Raw genomic sequence first — 27,848 nt, forward strand, 5'->3', positions numbered from 1 at the left:
CGAGCCCACGTCTCGAAATCCAACAAAATTCACAAAACTAGAAAGCTCATTCACTCATGAGTCTAACCATACCAAATTCATCAAAATCCGACATCGTTCCTTCAAATCCTTAAATTACTCTCCAAAAATTCAAGCCATAACCCCTCATTTTCACTAATTACAATGATTAAACAATGGAAAAATCACCATATATATACGAGTATTAGGCTCAAGTAACTTACCTCAATGAAATCCCCTTGATTCCCTCTTCAAAACCCTCCAAAAGCTCCAAAAACTGAGTTGAAATTGTGAAGAATGACCAAAAATTCGCGAAGGGTTCAATTTATGCCTTTTTGCCCAGCAAAACCGCATATGCAGTCCAGATAGTGCACTTGCGGCCTCCGCTTCTGCGCCCAAAAGCCTGCATCTTCAGAAGTCACTTAAGGTCCTAAAACCCGCACCTGCAATCACCTCTTCGCACTTGCGGTCTCGCAGGTGCGACCCCTCATCCGCTTCTGTGATAAAACCCCAGGCTTCCAGACCCCGCACCTGCGACTAAATTTCGCACATGCGAAACGCGCACCTGCGGTTCCCAACCCGCAGGTGCGGCCACACCAGAACAGCAGCACCAGCTGTATTTTTTCAACTTCAAACTTCCCGTTAACCTTCCAAAATCATCCCGAGACCCTCGAGACCTCAACCAAAAATACCAACAAGTCCTATATCAACATACAAACTTAGTCGAACCATCGAATCACTCAAAACAACATCCAAACACCAAATTACCCTCGGATTCAAGCCTAAGAACTTATAAATTTTCAAATTCGGCAATCGATGCCGAAACCAACCAAACCATGTCCGAAAGACCTCAAATTTTGCACACACATCACAAATGACACTACGAACCTACTCCAACTTCCGGAATTTCATTCCGACCCCGATATCAAATTTCCCCTGCCGACCGAAATCGCTAAATTTTCAATTTCGCCAATTCAAGCCTAATTCTACCACGGACCTCCAAATCACAATCTGGACGCACTCTTAAGTCCAAAATCACCTAACGGAGCTAGCGGAACCATCAAAATTCCAATCCGAGGTCAAATGCTAAAGAGTCATTTTGGTCAACTCTCCCAATTTAAAGCTTCAACAATAAAATTCCTTCTTCCAATTCGATTCCGAAATACCTGCGACCCAAAATCGACGATTCACACAAATCAAAGTACATCATACGGAGCTACTCATGCCCTCAAACAACAGAGCGAAGTGCAAATGTTCAAAACGACCGATCGGGTCGTTACATCCTCCCCCACTTAAACATACGTTCGTCCTCGAACGTGCTCAGAGTTGTTCCAAAAGCCATCAAATTGTTGTGTAGCTTTCAAATGCACATGCCCGGGGGTGATCCCACGTCACCCATCCCATACAGGTCCGATAGCATAGCATAACTGAAATTTCTCAATTCAACCTAGCCCACAAGCCTTCGAATAAAATTTCCAACATCCGAAATTTCCTATAAGATGAGAAGTTTGCATCTACATACCGTATAAGTCTAAACAATCTGTATCAAAAGCTGTAACCATAACTCAAATACTCAAATTCAAATACCGCATAGCTCGAATGCTTGAAGCAATGATTTAAAATCACAGTATCGACTCAAATTAATCTAGTGCCAGTAGTAAACCTCATACCAGGCAAACCCTCGTTCTAAAACCTTCGTACAATGCCGATGATGAAAGAAACATACCGAATTCATAACCATTCATTAGACCATCAGGTCATGGAGCTCTCGTTCCTTCTACAAGAACTATAGCCAATTTCAAAGCTGACTTCCGATATTATCCTCCTAATTATACCACAATCAAATCTGATAGCATCCATTCTAGTCATAATGACCTCGTCTCCTTCAACACGACCACTCTAGTGACATGACACATCAATACAATTTAAAGCCACAACCCGTACAATCCGTGCACCAGATAGCAATATTCCAAATATACCCAATCGTAACAATGACCCAAACAGGAGAACCGCTCCACAAGCTCGATGAGTATCACCCCGACGCAATGCTAAGAACCCATCACACACCGCAAAACCATAACATACGAATCTTACATAAGGGAACATATTTCCACATAACTCTGCTGTAATACGCGACCCTATCCAAATACTGGTCCATATGAAACACCTCAAGCCACCCTGCTAAAATCAATAACCATGCGCAATTCGACATCAAGTACCCAAAGTGCATTACCATAACCACAGAGAAGCAAACGACACCATGCCACATAAAACCCGAAAGAACATGACCAATATGTCATCAACCAAGCAATATCCAATATTATTCTCGCTCAAATTCTGCTATAAGGCCACAATAGAACCGCACCATATATGCATATAACCACGAATCATAACTCCTCGTAGCATAGAAGAGTAACTCACCGATCATTTCAGAGCACGAATAAGCTTCACATCAACCGAATGGCATATCCTTCAACAATAGCAATATGGAGCCAATCAATCCGGCTCGGTGTAGAATACACATCCTAATTGGGCCTACCAATGGGCCCCGAATCAACTATGGTCAGCCACCAATAGATAAACAACCTCCGATAGTCCACAATGACGGAATCATAACACCTTCTATCATCTGGCTAGCTCCGGCCACAACTTCACAGTCCACCACCATGAAACAATCTGCTCATGAGAACTCCCAATCTTCAATTCCATAGAACACATGAATCACCCTATTTGATTTCACCTCCACCGCCCGAATGCCTAACACCTCTCTCATACACAATCCTCCCATGAGAAATACTTTGAAACTTCTCCCGTGCCACCTAGCAAAAATTTGAATATCAACAGTCAATCAACCAAGAGAGTGCCGCAATTCCAGCGAAGTACCCATAAATTAAAACACACTGCCCCTTCTGAAATGTACACTCTCATCAAGCTATACCAGATAGTAATATCATTTACCTAGTCATCAGAAACTGTTCATGCTGCCTAAGAATTTATGTCCTTCCCTTCAAAACTGAATTGTGACCTGGTACATGTAAATCCTATTCGTGCACAACACACCACATCTATTATGCCATCATGTGTCAAGCATAAGAATTCTATTATCAACTCTGAGTCACTAGCAAATTACATACCTTATTAGTCAGAAACCTCTTTCTTGCTTCTTTCTTGGAGGAAATCATAACACACAACACGCTCCGTACATCAGTAGAAATTATCCGGTTTAAACCATGGTAGAACCCATCATGAACACTTTTAAATCCATTTGCACATAACCAAGCTATCTGAACCGAATTCCTCTAACTTCACCAAGCCACACAGGTTGCCAAATACGGGAGCATTGCCACGAAACACATGTAGATACTAGCCACATCATAAGTACATAAATAACCGATCATACCCATTACTGTGCTACCCCAACCTACTTCCAAACTGTCCTATTTTCCCAAGTCCTTTCCAAATTGCCTTCAAATTGCTATTTTATTTCCTTGTTAGAACACTACTATCCTTAACTAAAACTTTCTCCACGAACTCTAGCATAGAATCACACCGCCCTAAGGCTTATAAGCCTTCGAATTCCCTTTTTATGTATTCCAAAGGTTCCACAACCAAAAATGCTTACTCCGAAGAGACTTTATGTGAATCTAAAACTGTTTCCTTCACCTTCTTGATACTGAAATGCATAATTCACAATGATATAAGATGCAATGAGTCTTAACACCGTTCAATGCAACTCCCAGTTTTCTAGCCATATTTATAAATCTTGTATCCATTGTAACCATTCTCGAATTAACCGACCAAACGGACCGAAACGACATGTTCCCCATTAGCACACCAACACCCAAGGGAATAAAGAGTAACCCTCACTCCTACGCAACCGAGCAAATTCCCGCTCCATGTACACTACATTCTCTGTGAATAACCACTCAATTATTTTTATGGTCCTCCTATAACCATAGAGTGTAATACAACTTGTGTCCAGAAATTCCTTTACCCGAGTCATCCTCGATCTCGACCTTTGCAAATCATAACTGATTCACTGGTATACCCCGAACTGAAACTAATATGACCCATAACCGTGCAATCAACTTGTCGATAGCAGACTCCCCCACTTAGCCTTAAGCTGCAATTATATAAAATTAGAACCCGTAAGGATTTCTCCTTCTCAATTATCAAGGTCTCGCACCGTTAACCTGCCAGACTTCTCGAAGTCTTTTATTTAGCCTTTCATGAACATTCTGAATCTCCAGCCAAAATTACATACGCGACCTCCTACTGGGTAGCTAGTAATATTCCTCGCAAAAGCTTCATCAACATCACGCTACCGTTAGCTGTACACAGGAGATAACCTACCTGTGAAATTCCTTACCGACATCTCCCAATGACACTGCACTGAGTGTAACGACCACGAAATTCGTAAATTCTCCTGAGTTCATGCTCACCCACTATTTATATAAGTCTGCACTTTCCCTATTGACATCAACTATATGTCAACAATACCTTCCGAACTCAAGTCATATTGCACCTGACACGATAATCAGATCTTCACGCCTCTATTCATTTCAAACACACCCCTTTCTGCCATATTCAATTTTTCCTTTGTACACTAGCCATCACTCTAAATAGAGTCTGCAGGCCGATTCATATATTAACACGTTTCCAAACCATTCTACACTTTCTCCAGGCGCACGACTACCCTACTAGTGAATTCATATGCTAATCTGCCACTCTTACTTCGGTTAAATTATCCCCTTTAAGAAACTTCTCAACCTCTACTTCTCCTACTTGACCTACTAGAACTTCAACTACCGCGAAACACTTCCCGCCATGTCTTCCCTCAAACTTTGCTACCCAACTGCTGCATCAAATTGAAATGTATTTCTGTCGCACCTGAACCAATAAAATGTTACCGACTCTAAGTCTCTTCAAAGATTATCTTTCCCGAGCCATCAACATCAAAATACCCCATTCGCAACCACCATTACTACACAACCACTTACTCTTCTTGAGTTCAAACTCATTGACATGAGAATTTAATTTGCCCCAAAATTTAACAACGTGAAAGATCCTTCAAAACATTCACACTCGAGACTGTACGTCGCATCAAAATAAAAATCAAGCACCCAATGGCCTTCCTTTACATTTCAAGAAAACACTTCTCGTCACATTCGCATAGTCTTAACACTTCCCGCAGTTACATCATACTCACCACAGAACCATTCCATTGCTCATCGAGCCACAATTCCACTTGTATGGACATTCTCGGACATATGAGTCCAAATGTATAGGTTACAACTGAAGCTACCGAGCCAAAACTACGGTTTAAACCTGGCCTCAAGTCCTCCAGACTAGCCCATCACCAAAACACATAATACACATCTCGAACCTCGTTCATAGAATCACAAACCAGCGATGCACAATTGATACCGAGCGCTCATGTGCGCATACGAGATGCGTGGAAGAAATTCAAAGAGTTATGTCTCAAGCTGAATCAATTTCACACGATAAAATACAAGAAAGTAAAATTTTTCTAAGGGTTCTACAACCTCTCGAAGATAAGTACAGACGTCACCGCACCGATCCGCAAGACTCTACTAAACCCGCTCATGAGACCTATAAAACCTAGGCTCTGATACCAATCTGTCACGACCCAAACTAACCCCTATCGTGATGGCGCCTATCGTGAAACTAGGCAAGCTGACTCATTTCCAAAACAAACCGATATTTTCATTTAAAAGATAATTTCAATGTTATTTAATATAAAAATATTCGTAAAGAAGTTCAAATCAAAATAAAAGTGCAGAAGGAAAAGCCCGACATCGGGGTGTCACTAGTCATGAGCATCTACTACAATCTGTCTAACAATATCAAGGCTAACTCAGCTTGGAAAATAGCTAAATACAACTAGAGGAAGATAAGCGGGAGAAGAGCAGGGGCTGGGATCGCCAACAACTACCTTGCTATCTCCGAAAAAATCTGTAACCAGAAAAAAAATCAACAACCGCTACCGTGTCCAGCTACACCTGGATCTGCACACAAGGTGCAGGGAGTAACGTGAGTACGCTAACTCAGTAAGTAACAACAACAAATAAAGACTGAGCAGTAGTGACGAGCAATAAAACATATAACATTCATATCATGAAAACTCAGTAAAGTACAACATACTTTAAAAATCAGTGCTTGATTCAAATCATCTCGTTTAAACCTGGTTCCAGTAAAAATCATTTAAAGATATTTTTCCAACAGTTTTTCAAACAAAGGCTCAATGCAAAGGTGAGCAAAAAATGATGAAATCATAAACAGTCCCTCGGGCAAAACATCACTCATATACAGCCCCTCGGGTAAACCTCACAGTCACTCGTGCCACTCGGGCATACCTCACAATCACTCTTGCCACTCGGGCATACCTCACAATCACTCATGCCTTCCAGTCACTCAGCACTCGGCACTCTCACTCAGTAGGTACCTGCGCTCACTAGGGGTGTGTACAAACTCCGGAGGGGCTCCTTCAGCCCAAGCGCTATAATCTACATGGATAACTCACGTGCTATAATAATAAAGTATGCTGCAGGCGGGCAGCCTCGATCCACACTCATCCTCACAAATCAGGCCCTCGGCCTCACTCAGTCATAAATCTCTCAAGCCACTCGGGCATTTCAGTAAAACAGGGCATTCAACCCAAAATATTTATATGCATCAAAATAGAGTCATAAAACTAAGTTATGCGGTAAACAAGTATAATATGACTGAGTATAGATTTTCAATCGAAAACAATGAGAGGATGGTAAGAAATAACCCCTAAGGGTCCAAACAGCATTGGCGCAAGGCCCAAATGTGGCTGAAATTCTTTCTAAAACAGAAATTCTTTACAGAAATTCTGCCACATGTGGCCCAAATCTGCCACATTTACAGAAATTCTTTCTAAAACATATAAGTATCATATGGTTTCAACAAAATATGCAACTTTACAATTGCTACGGGGAGGACCAAGTCACAAATCTCCAACGGTGCACGCCCACACGCCCGTCACCTAGCATGTGCGTCACCTCAAAATAGTAAAATGATATAAAATTCGGGGTTTCGTACCCTCAGGACTAGATTTACAATCGTTACTTACCTCAAACCGGTCAAATCTCTACCCCGCAATGCTCTTGCCTCTGGACTCTCCTCCAAATGCTCCAAATCTATTCACAATCAGTACAATACCATCAAATATACGCTAATGGAATGAATTCTACAAGAAAAGCTTCAAAATAGACCAAAACCCGAAATTGGCTCAAACCCGGCCCCCGAGCCCACGTCTCGAAATCCAACAAAATTCACAAAACTAGAAAGCTCATTCACTCATGAGTCTAATCATACCAAATTCATCAAAATCCGACATCGTTCCTTCAAATCCTTAAATTACTCTCCAAAAATCCAAGCCCTAACCCCTCATTTTCACTAATTACAATGATTAAATAACTGGAAAATCACTATATATACGAGTATTAGGCTCAAGTAACTTACCTCAATGAAATCCCCTTGATTCCCTCTTCAAAACCCTCCAAAAGCTCCAAAAACCGAGTTGAAATTGTGAAGAATGACCAAAAATTCGCGAAGGGTTCAATTTATGCCTTTTTGCCCAGCAAAACCGCATATGCAGTCCAGATAGCGCACTTGCGGCCTCCGCTTCTGCGCCCAAAAGCCTGCATCTGCAGAAGTCACTTAAGGTCCTAAAACCCGCACCTGCAATCACCTCTTCACACTTGCGGTCTCGCAGGTGCGACCCCTCATCCGCTTCTGCGATAAAACCCCAGGCTTCCAGACCCCGCACCTGCGACTAAATTTTGCACATGCGAAACGCGCACCTGCAGTTCCCAACCCGCAGGTGCGGCCACACCAGAACAGCAACACCAGCTGCATTTTTTCAACTTCAAACTTCCCGTTAACCTTCCGAAATCATCCCGAGACCCTCGAGACCTCAACCAAAAATACCAACAAGTCCTATATCAACATACAAACTTAGTCGAACCTTCGAATTACTCAAAACAACATCCAAACACCAAATTACCCTCGGATTCAAGCCTAAAAATTTCTAAAATTCCAAATTCGGCAACCGATGCCGAAACCAACCAAACCACGTCCGAATGACCTCAAATTTTGCACACACGTCACAAATGACACTACAAACCTACTCCAACTTCCGGAATTCCATTCCGACCCCGATATCAAATTTTTCACTGCCGACTGAAATCGCCAAATTTTCAATTTTGCCAATTCAAGCCTAATTCTACCACGAACCTCCAAATCACATTCCGGACGCACTCCTAAGTCTAAAATCACCTAACGGAGCTAACGGAACCATCAAAATTCCAATCCGAGGTCAAATGCTAAAGAGTCAAATTTTGGTCAACTCTCCCAATTTAAAGCTTCAACAATGAAATTCCTTCTTCCAATTCGATTCCGAAATACCTGCGACCCAAAACCGACGATTCACACAAGTCAAAGTACATCATACGGAGCTATTCATGCCCTCAAACAACCGAGCGAAGTGCAAATGTTCAAAACGACCGGTCGGGTCGTTACAAGTAGAAGTTTTCTTTTAGATCTTGCTAAAATCCGTCCCAAATTCTCCTTAACTTTCTATATAAAACAGTTCACACTATGCAATATGCTGTTCAAAAAATAAAAGCAAAATGTGAAACTTTTTTTAATAAAAAAAATTAAAATAAATAAATAAACTTGCAAGCTTTATTAATTTGCATGTGATTCTTCTTCAACAATATCTATGAAATAATAAGCAAAAATTATTTCGATGGTAATGTAAGATACTATATGCGTTGTTAACAGTGAGCTTTTTTCTTTGGGATAAGTTACAATAAAAAAAATTTATACTCTCTGCATCCTATTCGTTTTTACTCCTTTCTGTTAAAATCCGTCCCAAAATATGCAATTACTTGATTTGTTTTATGAAAAATGTTGATTGTTGGGAGTATTTTTGGTCCCAATATTCTGGAGAGAAAGGGGAGAGAGGAGAGAAAAAAGGAAAAGGTGTAACTAAATTCCTTGATTGAAGGCATTAATAATGGATTGTGAGTCTTTTAAGGTGGAATGTATATAATTTATAAGTAATCCTTATTTAGAGCGGGTAATATACAAAATTAGAATGATTTTGATAAATAAGTTTCAAATATTGTATAGAAACGAAAAAAATCCTAAAATAAATGAAAATTGTTTGATATGCTTTACTCATGTCATACATCACCAATCTTAACTATGTCAATATTTCATTAAGTAGACCTAAAATCACATAAGAAAAAATTAATTTTGACACACAAGCCTCTTGAAATTTATGTAAATTTAGCAAAAATAGGACAATTATTTTTACATAAACGATGTCAAGTAATTGAAATTTTTAGTCGTATTAGCACGTATACTCCAATTTTGCTAGAAATCTTTTTAGTATTGTTAGAGAACTACGTACCAATAAAAAATATTGAAAATTATGAGTGTTAGAGAAGTTAATTTTTAAAATACCATATTATAAAAAAAAAAGCTTAAATTATATAATATAATGATATAGACAATAATGATTCATATAGCAGTTTCTAACTAACTCAAAACTGAGTGATAATTGTTATGTTATAGGATTATTCAGCGTATTTTAACCTTTTAGCAATCTCTCTAAATATTGATTATTCATTATCATTTAGTTATTTAAAAAACAACAAAAATGAGCAAAGAAGAACAAACTTTGGGGGCATAGAACTAAACCAAGAATTCAAGGAAAATTATGTTCACAGTTAGCTGGGAAATGATTCTCAAAATACATGAAAAAAACACAAAACTTTAGGTCACATAAACACAACAGTAATACATCAGACTTCACCAGATGAGCATGCAAACGCAGACAACTGAGAGACAGACATATATAAGGTATATGTTCAGTTTCCAGATTGGGTTTGCGACCTTTAACGATAATTCCAATACTAAGTTATCTTAATTACATAATGTTTATCCGAAATTTACTTTGATGCTACAAAATGCAAGTACTTTCCATATCAAAACCCAAAATGTGCTGATTTGTCCATTCAGATGCGTTTTGGAGGATTATATGGGATACGTTCATCTTGACATAGATTCTGCAGAAACAAATATAAGTAAATAACTACGCAAAGCAAATAAACAACTTAATATGGAGCAATATGCGACCTAAAACGAAAATCACTTCCACAAACCAATATGCGACATAGACAAAAGTTGTAACTCTCCAACCGTAAAGATAACTTTTTGCAACAGGGAATTGGAAAAGATAATAGAATTCAGTTAGTTTTATCAATTGCCTACACCCACAAGGTATCAACACACTGCCCCTGTAGCTATCACACACTTAGACAATGTAAAATCCAAGCAGGAAAAGAGAAACTAAGATTTGACAAGTCTAAGTAGGCGTTTGGACATCAAAATTGTGATTTTTGAAAAAAAGTAGCATTTGGAGTTAAGTTGAAAAATGGTATTTGGAATTTGAAATTATATTTGGATATGCATTTCACTTGAAAAAATATTGCAGTTTTGTGAGTGGGGAAAAAACTTTTTTCCGAAAAACTTGAAAAAGTGGTTTCATTTTCGAAAAATCTCCAAAAACTTATAAATTTTCATGGACAAACAAGTTTTTGAGAAAAAAAATCGGAAATTCGGAAAAAACAATCTATCGACAAACGGGTCCTTAACCCAACACAGAGAGGGATAATCCTCACCAACCTAAAAGGAAAGACAAAAGGACTTTGGAGTAGCAAAGATCTGGCATCACTTACCTGCAAATCTTCCGGAAGTGCCTCAGACACAGCAAGCGTGTAACAACCAGGGACAGATCGTGCTGCAAATGTTAAAAAAAAAAAAAGAGAGAGAATTCAGGTCAATAATATACCCTGTTATGCAATAGGAAGCAAACAAAATTTTGGCTAAAGATGAAAGGATATTTACCAGCATACGATATTCAGACAGAAAACATTAGCAACCAGTCACTAGCAATAACAACAACCCAGTAAAATCCACAAGTGGGGTCTGGGAAGGGTAGTGTGTACGCAAACAAAATGTGCGTTGTAATCTTTGGGTAGTGTGTACGCAAACAAAATGTGCGTTGTAATCTTTCTCTATTTTCTTTCCCTTTCTGGAGACTTTCATTGAATGGACTAGAAAAGAGAAATAGTTACAAAGCATCGACGCTTAGGTTTTTACTATTGCACTTTCACCTACCCATGCAACTTGCAATCTAATGCTTCAATGTTTTTTTACTTTTTTTATTTTGTAAAAGCTTGATTTCATTAGTTTTATAGAATTAGGCTAAAATAAAGGGAAAAACTTGACTTCTGCACCTCTGTAAAGTGGTCCAGAACCTTCACTTTTTTTCATGCTTTCTAATGGCTGGGAACAATGGAATATTTAAGACATCAAAAAGGATAGGTAAAATAAGTTTTCAGCCTCTCATTCTCCAAATAGTAACACCTTATTCCTTCATCTACACAGCGCGTGTCCATTCTTCATTGCTGGGAGCCAAGGACATGTGAAACATCTACCCAGTACAGGTTAATACCTTAGTCCTTCAACTAAATGGGACATCCTACTTGTGAAAGCATACCGTGGAAGATAGAATACAACTCACTACATCTTATTATAATTATAAACTGCAGTCAGGTTGCAAAATTACAATCATCACTAACAACCTACCATTGCTCTACAGAAGCTAATAAAGGTGAAACAACTTGGCTAAACTTTGCAGTATTGTCTGGTATTGACTACCTTATGAGGAGAGCTCCGTAGCTTGAGAAATCCTCTCATTATTTGTGGTAAGGACACAAATCTTTTGATTTATTTCAGAAAATCAGACCTTTTCTAATGCTCCCTCCTATTTTTGAGTATTTCCTCTACCTAGAGCCCTATATATCTAGCAGGTATTCACCGTCTCCGACTAAAACTTTCTAGCTGTTTTCCAAGCAAATATGATAGGAATTTGAGCATAATATCATCAATATTTGCATTTTGAAGGTCTTAAGTGCTCTACTGATTCAAGCCGTAAACTTGCATTGAAGATCTTTGTAGTCTAATTAAGACTGCTGCTTTCTTAAGGCCTAGTGTATTGAAAAGCTACCATCCATGGTTCCCAAATGTGATATTATGTTAACAGTCTCACTAATGTTTCTCATAGTGATGCACCACGGAGTAGTCAGGATCAGAAAACTATTAGCCATACTAGGAAGATGTGTCCTTTTTTTAGGGGGGGGGGGGGATACTAGGAAATATGTCACTAAACAATTGGAAAGAAACGAAGGAAAATTATGGTGGTACAAGGCCCTATTACTCACTTATGGGCCAAATAGAAAAAGGTTATGAACAAGAAGACATCTGAATAAGCACTTCCCTGATGGAATATTTTCTTCTGACAAACACCAAACGCAACAAATTGAGATGAACCTATTGATCTAAGTAAAAATAGACTAGCAGAGTAACAGGCCATCACAGTTAGCATCATGAAACCACTATCTAAAATGCGTCTACTATGGTCCCCTTCACAGAATTTCCAATCATTTTGCACAGGCTTGTGTCAGAGATATTTGAATTCAAAATGGCCTTTAACGTTCAACCACCATGCTGCTAACTATTAAGGCAAAAATGAAGAAAGTAGCAAAAGAAAGAATCCCTCAAACATGCCACTTAGCCTCAGTTTACTACTTTCTACCATGGGCCTCTAAATATGTTCCACACATTTACAGAAAAGCTAATGTCCAAAAAAAGCTTGAAATCAAACTTTTTCATTTGAAGCTCAGAGTATCAGGCAGTGCTATCAAAGGCGAAAAGCGCAGAAAAGCTCCAAGGCCGGTTGGGGCTTTAAGCGCAAATAAAGCGTGGGCTTTAATGAAAAAAGGCGCAATTGGAGAAAAAGCAAAAATATTTATATGTAGTCCAAGACCAATAATTATAAGCATGAATAACAAATATATGGACAAAATAATTGAGAAAACATTACGGAGTGAAATATCAATTGTTCAGTGTCGCCTTTTCAGGATTACACTCATTAGCAAAGAAAAGTATGCCTTAGAGTCTTGATGGGACACTGAAGCGCCCGCAAAGCGAGACGAAGCGCTCAACATGTTTTGAGCCTCGCTTTGGTGCTTAAGCGCGCTTTAAACGCGCCTTTGACAACACTAGTACCAGGCTGATAAGTATTAAGGCAATATGCGCACATTAACCAATTTTTAGAAAAATCATCAAAACGCAAAGAATAGCAACATATTGCAAAGTCTGACAACGTCTCTTAAGTTGGCAGGCTTTATTTAGCTAGTTAAGAAGTTTATCCTTTGAGGATACATAAAAATTTATAGCTACCAAAATAGTGATCCAATACATCTAAAAATGTATATCAAGGACCAGAATTTATATTATCAAATGCCTGAAGAACTTTCACAAGATGCCATGTACAGCAAACCTGAGAAAAAAATCATTTTTTTTGGAAAAAATCATAAATAAACACCGACACTTGCACCAAGGGACGTCACCCTTACAAAAAACTATACAAGTCTACTCAAAGGTTAATGAACATTAAGAACCCTTGACGTAGTTAATAGCAGTAAGCAATTCTAATTTCTAGGCATGAGAACCTTTTTTCCCGCCTAGGAATAACAACTTCGGCTCATGTCATATTTTGTGAATAAATGGAAAAACGATATCTCATAATCACTACTAATACTATGAAGCACTTTTGCTTATACCAAAAAATAACTATAAAGCACTTACATACACAATCTCAAGCATGCAAAATATACCAAATAAATGAACAAATCTCATCAAAGTTATAAGAATGCACTTATAAGAATTGGTTGTAGATACCAATTCGAAGCCACCGGGCTGCCCAGCTCCTAGTTGGATCCATGACGGAGATCAAACTGTTAAATTGTAGCTCCAAAGTTAATAACTAAAACTAACTAGGCCCATAAAACATAACAAAGAAAAAAGAAAAGGATAAATTCACCATACCCTGTAAAATTAGAAGTAGTGCAGTCCCCTACACGTTCATAATCTTCATCCATCTTGAAAAAGGGACAGTTCTCACATCCTGATTCCCTAAACTGCAATTTACCAAATAATCACCCATCAAAAAACATAAACGCCACTACAGTTTTTTTAATTTATTTTTTTGATGGTGGTGCTCGGGCCATCATGCGCGCATCTCGACTATTCCATCAGGTACCTATTATCTCTCACCAACACAGGTACCGGGTAATTCTGCCCACCAAGACTTAGACAGATGGGAAAAAATCACATTGAACCCGAGACCTCATAATTCTCTTCGCTTCGTTGACTATTAGGCCATACCCTTGGTTGCACCTCACTACAAGTATATCCACCAAAAAAACTAATTTATTCATTTTTTCCCTTAAAAATGTTAAAGACTCCGACTTTTTGAGGGAAAATCATAGCCTATTCCAGACCCAGATACAAAAACATAAAAATAATCTTCTTTTTCTTGTTTCTCACGCAGTATCCACCACCAGCATTGGAGCCCGACTAATCTGGATTCTCGTCGTGAAATGTCCATTAAAGGGGGAAGTGCTCCATTCCAGGAATTTTCCATTTCCAGGGCTCAAATCTCAAACCTCTGATTAAAGGTGGAAAAATCCAATATCTCTCGCTACAACCTTGGTGGTAAATTAATCTAACTATAATTATACATCAAATTATTCATATAGCTCCCAAGATTGATACATAGTTAAAATTGATTAACTAATTGATGAATAAAAAGTTGAAAGATTAAAAGCAAATTGATGGGTATTGAAGAAATAGAAAAAAGGGAACCTGGTCGTAGGTTTTGACAAGGCGGCAACGGAGACAAGCCCTCAGTTCATGCCCAAAACTGGTCGGAATTTGTGCTGCTTGTTGGCTTCCCATTCTTCCTCGTACTTTTTCGCTACCACTGTGTTTGCTTCGCTTGCTTTGGTGTTGCTAATAAACGGCTAATCAATTTGTGTGTGAGGGACTACAAATAGATTTTTGGAGTTCGATGTTTTTCCCCTAGAGTTTACTGGAATTCTATTAAACCCCACCAAGATAATTTATATATTAAGGTTTCAATCCTAGTTTGGGGTCTATTTGGTTTGCCTTTAAAATTAAAATAGGGTGTATTCGTAATTGAATAAGATTAAGGAGAAAATGGTCAAATTTGTTATTGAGCTTTACAAAATATTTCAAATTCACATTTCGTTAATAGTTAGGTCAGATATGACATAAATTTGCTCTTGAATTATGCAAAATGATCTCCATTCAAAACCTCCAACAATTTGGTCTCTTCCGCTAACCTAATCACCCTTCGGCCTCAAATCAACCTAAATAAAACTCATACTACGATCAATCACACCGTCAAATTGTATTTTGATCTTTGTCACAACTTCATCTAGACAACTTCTTCTAAAATCACTAATAGCAATGTCAGTCGTAAGAGCTCCATATCGTTCTCCTAATGTAAACGGTCAAAAATACATATTTTTGGGTGTACTTTCATCTCATAACTTGTGTGAGTGTGAAAGGTTACATGAGTTTTTGTACTGAATTATGCTCATTACGTGCATTCTTATGTGTAGGAATAAGTCGGACGAAAAGTAAGCAGAAGAAGTTGATTCGGGACCAAAAAAGACAAAAGAAAAATTTTGCTTGTTCATTCTCGCGCGCACACGAGAGAGTGAACGAGCTAGCTGAGGAAAGCTTGAAAAAAAAAACAGTGAACTAAGCTAAAAAGGCGTGGAATTGCACAAGAGATTTAGGAGGCAAAGAGAAAGAGAAGTACTTCGCTCGTTCACTCTCGCGTGTGCACGAGAGAGTGAACGAGCTAACCTGAAAAATTTGTTCCAAAGTTGGCTTGTATTATTTCGCCCCATGCTAACCCTATCCCGTATAAATAGTCTTTCACTTTTGAAGGGAGATTCGACCTAAGGAGGCTAGAATAACACACAAGGAGCAAGGTGGAGAATTTTTCTACGAGTTTTTCATTTTCTTCTTCTTATTTTCATTATTGGTTATGAATTTTAGTATTGTAGTTTTACATACTTTTATGAGTAGCTAATTCTGTTATCTAGGGTTTTGATGGAACCTTTTGTAGGATGAATTCTTGATGTGTTTTGATATAATTGAATCTTTGATTTTTTTCTACTTGTTCAACTACGTGCTTATTTTAGTTAATTGAAGAGCTCTCAATTAACTGTGTCTATTTATTATGTATTGCTTGAAAGAGAGTACTTATTTAGGTGGTTGTTGAACAATATCACTCTTAACGTATATGACAGATCAATACGATGGGTTTAAAAGCGGGATTAGAGATAACAAAATTTAGACGTGATCATAGTAAGCGGTGAAAAAGTGCGAGCTAGCATAATTCGAGAGAATATGATTAGTATATTATTATAGTTGCTCGAAAGAGAATTACGATAAGCCGAGTGCTCATGGTCAGTAAAGAATAATTAGGCGAATTTATAGAAGACGTAGCGAGAAGGATTCCTACAATTGAAAAAATCATAACTCTAGACCTCCTTAATCTCTTCTCCAATCCTTAATATCTTTAGTTGTCAATTTACTCCTTTAATTTATTAGTTAATTAGCTAGACATAAGAATCTTTATATTTATAACTTAGGAATTGTTTGAGCATGTCTTTTTAGTGATAGCAAACATTTGTAGTTAAACCTTAGTTCTCTCTGGGATTCGACTCCGGACTCTTAGACCGGATTACATTTGCAACAATCACTTATCTTTTTAGGACTAGAGTTGGGCGTGATCAAATTTTGGCGTCGTTGTCGGGGAACTAACGGTGTAGTTGTAGTGTATATATTTCTAGGTTTCAAGTTTGAATTTTTTTATTATTATATTTTTTAAATTTTACTTGTCGATTTGAGAAACATGACATCTTGGAATTATGAGAGGTTCGGAGTTGGTCATTCTACTTTTGATCCTCATACATATTGTGAAGGAAATCACCCGTATCAAAATATTCCCGAGAGCGAGTTATGTGCACCAACACAATCTTATTTGTGGAATGTGTGTGATGTGTGTGGTAGTAAAAATATTCACTTTAATGGTTGTGCTTATATTTCTTATCTTCCCCCAACCCTTACTTTGATGGTTCTACCTTTTCTTGTGAAGTTAATAGGAACAAAGAACCCGGGAATGATGACTTGAAAGAGATCAAGGATATACTAAGGTACCTTGTGAGAAATAATAATGATACACAACTACAGATAGACAGACAAGAGGCAACTATTTACAACTTGGAGGCTCAAGTGAGTCAACTACTTAAAGCTTTTAATTCTCAGCATGTTAATATTATGGATAGTAGCCAGGAGCAATGTGCATTGGAGATAGAAATTGAGGTGCCAATGGAGGGGTCCATAGTAGAATACCAATACTCTAACCAGCTAAAATTTGATAATGTCAATGTTGAAGAAATGATACTAGAGTCATGCAAGGACATTGAGGATACAAATTTAGCTGACTCTATTATAATTTGTGTCGAGGAGGCTGAATATCTTGAAGTTCAGGTATTTGAGCGTGTCATACCTCAGTCCAAACACTTCTCTACATTATGTTCGGATGAAAAAATAAGAATTGATCCTTATGAGCATAAAAGGGAGTTAAGGGAAGAGGTAGATAAACCTTATATTTTGAAATATTCAAGGTCGTCTAGGCAAGGTGACACTCCTCGGTCAAGAGCCAAAAAGGTGCATGAGAATTTACTTTATTGTTGGCTCGCAAGAATTTGTACCACCCCAGGAGCATAATCATAAGCTTGAATCAAAACTCGGGGTCCAATTCATAAGTTCGAGATGGAGGCAAAAAGTGATTCACGTCGTGCCGCGATATTAAATCAGGCACTTGTTGGGAGGCAACCCAACTTTACTGCTTTCATTGATTTTTATTTTTTATTTTTTAAAAATATTTTTATTGTGTTAATTTTTTAGTACAGGTTTTGATTTTCTAGGAGCATGATAAGCAAAGCCATTGGAAGGAAGCAACAGAAAGCAAGATGGCTGGAACTAAGTGTGGGGTGCCCGCATAAAAGACCAATGCCCGGAAGAAGTCTGAATACCACATGAGGTGCTAATGCTTCGGCCTTTGGTCTATCCGAGAATTTCTTTTACCCATTTTGTTAGTTATGGCGTGCATTATGGACAATGCACAATTTTAAGTGTGGGGTGGGAGAAAACTGTCCGGGTGATTTCTTGTGTTATGTTATGTATGTTAAAAGATATATACAAAAAAAATAATTAGGTAGAAATAATCCCTCTTGGTTTTTCTTATGGCCTCAGTTCTTTTCCAAGGGATGACACTTTGATTCGGGTAGTAGTTTTTTAGGTAAAATTTTAAAAAAAATTGGACTTTTTCCGACGATGGATTTCTTAGTCAGTTTTCTTGAGGGAATAAAGTCTAAAGAAAAAAATATAAAATAGATTTTTCTTTTCTTTTAAGAAACGATAATGGAATGGAATAACTTAGAGTATATATGCTTTTTGACATATTTTATGCTGGGACTTAGAGCTGTAACATTTGAACTGATTATCTTCTTCATGTTCTATGTGCCCATATGCCTTGAGAATATATGTGATTATCCTTTGACTCTTAAGTTCATTTGTTGACTCCTGTGATTACTTTCATACGATGATTGTGCTTAGTTGTTTAACTAGAGTGTCGGGTCTGAGCCATTCAGAGTGAATCATGTGCGTTGTATGATGTGAGGTCTTAAGTACATTCTGTGTTATCATGTGTTAGTCTAGAACTTTCCCGTGTATTAGTCGAAGCGAAATAAGTAAGCTTTGTGAGTTTAGGAGATGATGTAGGCATTTCTTTGATAGTCCATTGAGCTAGTATGCCACCATAAATAAGATTATCCTTAGATAGCCCATTTGAGCCCAAAACCCTTTTCTTTGGCACCCACATTACAATCAGATTCCCTTTTAGTTTTTAATTAAATCTTTTTGAACATTTACCTCCGAAAACACTCAAGTCGCTAGAAGAGTAAGGTGAGAGTTTTGGTAGCTTTTGAGTGGAACCACAGAAAGGTCAAAAGGTGCACGTATGTTTTGAAAGATCATTAGCCGGGTAACCCAAGTTTGGAGAGTGTTGAAAAAAAGAGAGACAAAAAGAAACAAAATCAAAGAAAATACAAAAAGAAAAGAAGAATGAAAAAAATAAATAGAAAATACACCTCCTATTCCTCTTAATCCGGGTTAGTGAATGCATAGTTATGCTTAAAGAAGAAGGGACAAATTATATATAAATTTTGTGGCATTGCTGCCATGAAGAGCGTGTATTTGAAAGTTAAGTGTAGTGTATTAAAGTGATTAGGAGGGTTAGTCACCGTACCTAAATATATCCTACCCATCACTTAGCCTACATTACAATCTAGAAAGACCTAATTGATCATTTCACAAGCTTAGCTTAGTAGAGACATACACTACAAGCAAGCCTATGGTACGACCTCGGGATGCACATGAATTTCTTTATGAGAGAGAGCGAATTCTTTCGATTTGTAAGTCCTTAAATTATACTTAAATGCATATTTGAGTGTGTGGACTAATTTCTCTCTTTGATTGTGGTGAGAGCACATGATTTATAAAGGATTGGTAAAGTCTAGGCATTTTGAGTTGACACAAGAAGTGAGTCATAGTAAGGAATGTATTGGAGTCATTTCTTGAGGTTAGGATGTTAGAAGAAGTCACACAAATATTTTAAATAGTCTTGGTATGTGTCTACTTTTGAAGAAAAATGTCAATATTTCTTATGTTAGGTTCTAAGTGTTGGTATAAACCATTGTCATTGGTAGGATGCTTGAGTATATTTTGAAAGGTGTTTCTTACCATTGTGCTTAATTTTGAAGTTGCTCGAGGTCGAACAAGAGTTTAAAGTGTAGGGTGTTGATAAACGGTGAAAAATACATATTTTTTGGTGTACTTTCATCTCATAACTTGTGTGAATGTGGGAGGTTACATGAGTTTTTGTAGTGAATTATTCTCATTGCATGCATTCTTATGTGTAGGAGCAAGTTGGACGAAAGGTGAGCAGAATAAGTTGATTCGGAACCAAAAAAGACAAAAGAAGAACTTTGCTCGTTCATTCTCGCGTGCACACGAGAGAGTAAACGAGCTAACTAGGGAAAGCTTGAAAAAAAAATAGCGAACTAAGCTGAAAAGGCGTGAAAGTGCACAAGAGATTTGGGAGACAAAGAAAAAGAGGAGTGTAATGACCCGACTTGTCGTTTTGAGAATTTACGATCCGTTCAGTGACTTAAGGTCACGAGAAGCTTCGTAATGTGCATTGTGACTTGTACACGGTCGAGTTTGGTTTTCGGATGATACATGATTAAGTTGAAAGAACAATTCTTATTTTTTAAGTTTAAGTTGAAATAGTGACCGGATATCGACTTATGTGTAAACGATCCCGGAATAGAGTTTTGATGATTTCAATAGCTCTGTATGGTGATTTTGGAATTAGGAGCATGTCCAAAAAATTATTTAGAAGTCCGTAGCTAAATTAGGCTTGAAATGGCTAAAATAAGAATTTAAGTTTGGAAGTTTGACCGGAGAGTTGACTTTTTGATATCGGGATCGAAATCTAGTTCTGAAAATTTTCATAGCTCCGTTATATTATTTATGACTTGTGTGCAAAATTTGAGGTCAATCGGACTTGATTTGATAGGTTTCGGCATCGAATGTAGAAGTTGGAAATTCTTAAGTTCCTTAAGCTTGAATTTGGGTATGATTCATGGTTTTAGCGTTGTTTTATGTGATTTGAGGTTTTGACTAAATTTGTATGATATTTTAGGACTTGTTGGTGTATTTGGTTGAGGTCCCGAGGGCCTCGGGTGAGTTTCGGATGGTTAACGGATTAAAATTTGGACTTAAACAGCTGCTAGAATTTTACTGCTGGAAATTTCTGCTAAAAATCGGGGCTGGAAATCGGGGGTAGGAAATCGAGGGCAGGAAATTGAGGGCAGAATCGAGGGCAGCGCCTAGACAGAAACTTTAAGTTATAAAAAGGGGCTTCGTCCTATTTTCCATTTTTGACAAATTGGAACTTGGGGAGAGACGATTTTTGAGAGATTTTCAAGGTAAAATATTGGGATAAGTGATTCTAACTCGGATTTGGTCAATATACACGAATATATCATTATTTTTATCATTTAATTAGTGTTTTAAGATGAAAATTTGGGAAAAATTGTAGAAATCTCATAAAATAAAATTTTGAGATTTCGATGTCGATTCGGAGTCAGATTTGAGTGAAACTAGTATGGTTGGATTCGTAATTGAATGGGTTATCGGATTTTTTGATTTTATTGGATTCTGAGATGTGAGCCCCACGAGCGATTTTTTAGTTAAATTTCAGATTTTTGTTGGAAAAATTAGTATTTTCATATGGAATTAATTCCAATGATTTGTATTGACTGAATCGAATTAATTATGACTAGATATGTGACTTTCGGAGGCTAATTCGTGAGGCAAAGGCATAGCAGCGTAAAGAATTACCCGGTTCGAGGTAAGTATCTTGCCTAACCTTGAGTGAGAGAAATTACCCCTTAGGCATTGAGTCTTATGTGAAAATTATGTAACTGAAAACCATGTACGCGAGGTGACGAATACATACTTGGTTTATATGTGCAAATTATATTGGTTTAAATTCGTAGACGCCCTTAGGTATTAAATTGGAAAAATAATTGTTGGAACATAGTAAATTCTTATTTGTTAAATTTATTTTAATATGATAATTTGGTGTGATTGCCACCTTGATTTTTATATGAATCCCGTGTTTCTGTTGAGTTGATGTTTCCTGGAGATAATTTCATTATAGATTTTTTTTTCATTTGCTAATAATTCATTAAATAATTTTAAAAGGAGGCAATAATCTAATTGCCAAAAAATTGGATTAAAGAAAGCGTTGTTCCTTGATGAATTTCTTTCCAGTTCATATTGTTGAAATTAGTATTGAGTTATAAAGGCCAAAAATCATATTGAGGCAAAACGTTAAATTGTGAAATATTATTTTGTTGAGTTGTTCACTCCCGGATATCTTGTTAAGATTTTTTTGCACCTTATGGTCGAGCCATGGACTTTTTATTGTGGAAAATAATGTATTGTTGATTTATGTGACAAGTTGTAATATTTGAGTACTTGATGTGCAATTTGTGATATGTTATAATATTTGAGCACTTGAGGTGCAATTTGTGATATGTGGTGATATTTAAGCACTTGATGTGCAATTTATGATATGTTGTAATATTTGAGTATTTGAGGTGCAGTTTGTGATATGTGGTGATATTTGAGCACTTGAGGTGTAAGTTGTATTATGCTGAGATAATCGGGCACTTGAGATGCGAATTGTGATATTGATACGCATGCAGTAGTATAAGATCTGGGTGTTGAAACGCATGCAGTGAGATGGGGGGCTTGATACGCGTGGCTAGTAGTGGAACTACTAGAAGCCATGCGGTGTGATAAGGGTGACTAAAACGCGGTGATATAAGGAAAGATTGTGAATTTATTTATAATTTGGAACTACGAGGCGGTACCTCGGGAGTACCCTTTTGTTGAAATTTATTTATGATTTGGGACTACGAAGCGTTACCTCGGGAGTGCCCTTTGTTAATATTTCTCTAAGGATGCACTTGCCTTTGGTTATTTTATTTTTCCATAATATTTTAATTTTTATGTTCTCAGTGATGTATTATTTGACTTAATATTAAGTGTTTTGTATTTCTTGTTGTATTGTGTTAGCTTTGGCCTTTTCGTACGAGATTCTGAGGATTTGTATTTCTGGTTTATATTGTTTTCAATGATTGAGTTATTTTAAATAAAAGAAAGTACTATTATATTTTAATTTAATAAGTTTTATATCCAACCAGTAGCTTATCTGATGTTTTATTTTAATTGAAATATCATTTTCTTCACTCAAACAATTTCTAAAATAAACTCATTTTTTTGTTGATTTCTTACTTGATTTAAAGATTTTAACCTTACTTTATTGAAAATAAATTGATCCTACAGTTTTTATATATTGATATTTTGGGCACGTGAGTTATCTGTGCAGTGTGATATAGACATGGGCATGAGGTGCCGTGGAATATGAACGTGGGTTGAGACCCGTATTTTATGACTATAAGATGAGGTATCACAGAGTGATTTTATTATGAAAAAATTTGTATTTGAATGACTTGTTTAATTGGCTATATTGGTATTCCTTATTTGGTAGGACAATAATTATGGTATTCTTATTGCCTTGCTGTTGATACTACCGGTCGATTCTTGTTCCAATTACTGCTATTTGTTTTTCATTATTATCGTATACTGCTATATTGCAAAGGTTATTTGACTAGTGAGTGTCTTGACTGTACCTCGTCACTACTCCACCGAGGTTAGTCTTGATACTTATCGGGTACCGACTGTGGTGTACTCATACTACACTTTTGCACATTTTTATGCAGAGCCAGGTATTGGAGATATCGGATTCGGACAGAGATTAGAGTGTGATCGCAAGGATTCAAGGTAGGGCTGCTTGGCGTCGCAGTCCCTTGGAGTCTTTCTATTTTTATTGTACTGTCCACTCTTATTCGCACAATATTGTATATTCGATCCTTGGGATCACTACATGTACTCAGTTAGAGTTCGTGACTCTGTATTACCAGTCTTGGGAGGTTTTTATATTTATTCCGTTGTTAGTAATGACACTAGTATTTAATTATATGTTTTCAATTTTTATTTAAAAAAAGGCTTGAATTGTAATTGTTATCGGCTTACCTAGTCTTAGAGACTAAGTGCCATCACAACATCTGCGGTGGGATTTTGGGTCGTGACAAGAAGTATTTCGCTCGTTCACTCTCACGTGCGCACGAGAGAGTGAACGAGCTAACCTGAAAAGTCTGTTCCAAAACTGGCTTGTATTATTTCGCCCCATGCTAACCCTATCCCATATAAATAGTCTTTAAACTCACTTTTGATTGGAGATTCGACCTAAGGAGGCTAGAACACACAAGGAGCAAGGCGAAGAATGTTTCAACGAGTTTTTCACTTTCTTCTTCCTATTTCCATTATTGGTTATGTATTTTAGTATTGTGGTTTTGCATACTTTTATGAGTAGCTAATTCTGTTATCTAGGGTTTTGATGGAACCTTTTGTAGGATGAATTCTTGATACGTTTTGATATAATTAAGTCTTTGAATTTTTCTACTTGTTCAACTACGTGCTTATTTTAGTTAATTGAAGAACTCTCAAGTAACGATGCCTATTTATTATGTATTGCTTTTAAAAGGAGTACATATTTAGGTGGTTGTTGAACAACGTCACTCCTAACGTATATGAGATATCAATACGGCAGGTTTAAAAGCGGGATTAGAGATAACGAAGCTTTGACGTGATCATAATGAGCGGTGAAAAAGTGCGAGCTAGCGTAATTCGAGAGAATATGGCTAGTATATTATTGTAGTTGCTCGAGAGAGAATTACGATAAGTCGAGTGCTCGTGATCAGTAGAGAATAATTAGGCGAATTTATAGAAGACGTAGCGGGAAGGATTCCCACAATTGGAAAAATCATAACTCTAGACCTTCTTAATCTTGTCTCCAACCCTTAGTATCTTTAGTTGTCAATTTACTCCTTTAATTTGTTAGTTAACTAGTTAGACTTAAGAATCTTTATATTTATAACTTAGGAATTCTTCGAGCTTATCTTCTTAGCGATAGCAAACAGTTGTAATTAAACCTTAGTTCTCTGTGGGATTCCACTCCAGACTCTTAGATCGGATTACATTTGCAGCGACCACTTATCATTTTTAGGACTAAAGCTGGGCGTGATTATTAAGACGAACTCATATACATATATTGCAAGTCCTAAATCAATTGCAACACTAGTGTTTTGGTCAAGGTAGGATTATACTGATTAATGGCTGATGATATTCTGGCGATGTTAAAATAATGACCGAAAAAAATAGTAATGAAGGTGAGAGATGTCGTCTATATGGGACGATTATTGTGCACATTTTTTAGGGATAATACATAAAATTCCCCCTGAACTATAACAAAATTTTCAGTTACACACTCAAACTTTCCGGGAGACCTATTACCCCCGAGTATGTAACTGAAAATTCCGTTATAATTCTAAGGGGAATTTTATGTATTATCCCATTTTTTAATGTACTCTGTTTGTAAGTATAGTGATAGTGAAAGGTGATGGTGAAGTAACAATGGTAGTATTTTTGAAAGTGAATATATTCAGTTGTTATAATAGTAATTGGTTTAGAGAGATGAGAAATAATGACTGAAAAAATTAATGGTCAAATCTGAACTATTTCGAATTACGGGACTATCTCTTCAAATATAAATTCTTGATTAGTAATTATCATTAAGTTAGTTGGTAGCGTAATAAGAGTTATCACGTTACCCACCCTATACTAGAACACCTTTGCCTGCCCTTCCATGTCGTATATGGTATTTAATTTTTTTTTCTCTCTTTTAAGATAGGGTTTTAATTTTGGCGTCCTATTTACATGCACATCTTCTCAAATTTATCCTCTACATACATATTTTTATTTTTATAAAAAAAGTAAATCTAACCCAATATCAATTTAAGAGGAATTTCATACTTTCAACTTTAGGTTGTATTTTTTATTTTTCTCACAATAAATTCACTGAAAACGTTGATTTTTTAAAATTATATAGCACACTTCCCATGTTCGACATCTAAAAGTATTTGATAATTATTTGAGTAATCATATTATTAGTATAAAATTGGTGTAATGTTTAAGAATGCAAATTCATTTAACTGTTTAAATTTATATCTAGAATTTATGTGACAAGATCTTTAGATTGAAACATTTCAAAATATTTGATATTATTTTAAATTTTGTACGTAGTTGCAATTTTATTTACACTTTGTTTTTATACATTTTTACTCTTTATTTTATTTAATTAGCTACACTTTAGTTTTAATATACTCCAATTTGGTCTCTTTTCAACACTCATCTTAATATCTAACATCTCCAAAAATTAATATTTTTCACCTCCTTCATATCTTTTGAGTGCGCCATAGAGGTGTAAAACCCTGTTTTCCATTTGTTTTCTTCTGCCCCCTCAACTCTCTCAACTCTCAACTATCACATCAATGGCTGCTACATGCTATCAATCTCCCATTAAACTCAGCTTCACCACCTCCAATGCCTTCTCCAATCCCATCCCTAATAATCCTCCTTCTCTTTACTCCATCAAAACCCGATTCTCTTCTGGATTCAATCTCTCAGCAGTCCCCTCCAAAACCCAAACAACCCATATTACCATACCCGAGCCGGAACCTATTTTCTCCTCCGTCAAGTCATTCGCTCCAGCCACAGTCGCCAACCTCGGCCCCGGATTCGATTTCCTCGGCTGCGCCGTTGACGGGATCGGCGATTTCATCACTCTCCGGGTTGACTCAAAAGTCAAACCCGGCGAAGTTTCAATCTCCGACATCTCCGGCGCCGGCGAAAAGTTGAGCAAAGACCCTTTATCGAACTGTGCAGGTATAGCTGCTATCTCCGTCATGAAAATGCTTAATATACAGTCCGTAGGTCTTTCGATTTCCCTAGAAAAAGGGCTGCCTTTAGGTAGTGGACTCGGGTCTAGCGCCGCCAGTGCTGCGGCGGCAGCAGTGGCGGTTAACGAGCTTTTTGGCGGGAAATTAGGTGTATCTGATCTTGTTCTTGCTGGGTTAGAATCTGAAACAAAAGTCTCTGGTTATCATGCTGATAATATAGCACCTGCTATAATGGGCGGCTTTGTGTTAATAAGAAGCTATGATCCGTTAGAATTGATTGAATTGAAGTTTCCACTTGAAAAAGATTTGTTCTTTGTGCTTGTGAATCCTGAATTTGAAGCTCCAACGAAGAAGATGAGAGCAGCATTGCCGAACGAGGTGACAATGTCCCATCATATTTGGAATAGTAGTCAGGCGGGGGCGTTGGTGGCGGCAATATTGCAAGGGGATTCGAGGGGTTTAGGAAAGGCATTGTCGTCGGATAAAATAGTGGAGCCTAAGAGAGGGCCGTTGATTCCGGGGATGGAGGGAGTGAAGAAGGCAGCCTTGGAAGCTGGGGCATTTGGTTGCACTATTAGCGGGGCGGGACCGACTCTGGTTGCAGTGACGGATGTGGAGGAGAGAGGGAGGGAGATTGGTGAGAGAATGGTGGAGGCGTTTATGAAAGAGGGGGAGTTGAAGGCTTTGGCTATGGTCAAGAAGCTTGACCGGGTTGGTGCTCGGTTGGTGAGTAGCAATCCCAGATGATCCATCAATCAATCAACTATGCCTCAATTGTAGACTAAACTAGTGTGGTGGAGGTTGTATGAATCCTTTATATCTTTTCGCTGTGTGAATTCATCATGATATGTGAGATGATATGTTAGGAATTTATATGCAATTGTCAATGTATCATGTATTGGTTATTAAGAAGTCAGCTGAGCAATAATAAAAAGTTAGAAGGTGCCATTTGAAATGATTTGCTTGTCAATTGATAAGCATTCTTGATTTGTCTTTCTGGGAAACATTTTGTTCAATATTTTATCTTGCAATATGTTGAACGTCACTTGCATTTTCTGATTTTTTTTCCTGGACTTGCCTATTCTTCCTTCATGTTTGGACTTTGCACGAGTTAGTTTGCTCTCGTTTCATAAGTTCATTGTGATCTTGCAATACTGTTTATGTCAGGAGGAACGATCTTCTATGGCTCATTACTTACCATAGTTTTTTAATTCTTCGACTTGCTGGTTATAGCAGGCAGAACGGATGCTATATTGATATAATTAAGCACTGTATTGCAGA

At 37.3% G+C, this 27,848-nt stretch overlaps 2 protein-coding genes across 2 annotated transcripts; one reads left to right on the plus strand and one right to left on the minus strand.

Annotated features, from left to right (window-relative positions):
- Window positions 1–9,806: 9,806 nt before the first annotated feature.
- Window positions 9,807–15,024, minus strand: LOC107773283 (transcription elongation factor SPT4 homolog 2). The gene is made up of 5 exons (XM_016592724.2): window positions 14,830–15,024; window positions 14,011–14,102; window positions 13,864–13,919; window positions 10,794–10,855; window positions 9,807–10,121 (listed from the first exon to the last, which is right to left on the minus strand). The coding sequence occupies exons 1-5, from the start codon at window positions 14,920–14,922 to the stop codon at window positions 10,071–10,073; spliced, it is 354 nt and encodes a 117-aa protein (XP_016448210.1). The 5' UTR covers window positions 14,923–15,024; the 3' UTR covers window positions 9,807–10,070.
- Window positions 15,025–26,045: 11,021 nt separating this feature from the next.
- LOC107773282 (homoserine kinase) lies at window positions 26,046–27,501 on the plus strand. Its single transcript, XM_016592723.2, has one exon. The coding sequence runs from the start codon at window positions 26,160–26,162 to the stop codon at window positions 27,312–27,314; it is 1,155 nt and encodes a 384-aa protein (XP_016448209.1). The 5' UTR covers window positions 26,046–26,159; the 3' UTR covers window positions 27,315–27,501.
- The last annotated feature ends 347 nt before the right edge of the window (window positions 27,502–27,848 follow it).

Source organism: Nicotiana tabacum, chromosome 12 (assembly GCF_000715075.1).
Source record: "Nicotiana tabacum cultivar K326 chromosome 12, ASM71507v2, whole genome shotgun sequence".
Taxonomy (NCBI): Eukaryota; Viridiplantae; Streptophyta; class Magnoliopsida; order Solanales; family Solanaceae; genus Nicotiana; species Nicotiana tabacum.

What these genes read in the sequence shown, in the direction of transcription:
- LOC107773283 (XM_016592724.2), bottom strand. Translation starts at nt 14,922, where the DNA reads ATGGGAAGCCAACAAGCAGCACAAATTCCGACCAGTTTTGGGCATGAA. An exon ending in ACTACTTCTAATTTTACAGG is followed by an intron (nt 13,920 to 14,010) that starts GTATGGTGAATT and finishes ACAATTTAACAG; the next exon opens with TTTGATCTCCGTCATGGATC. An exon ending in CACTTCCGGAAGATTTGCAG is followed by an intron (nt 10,122 to 10,793) that starts GTAAGTGATGCC and finishes TTGTTTCTGCAG; the next exon opens with AATCTATGTCAAGATGAACG.
- LOC107773282 (XM_016592723.2), top strand. Translation starts at nt 26,160, where the DNA reads ATGGCTGCTACATGCTATCAATCTCCCATTAAACTCAGCTTCACCACC.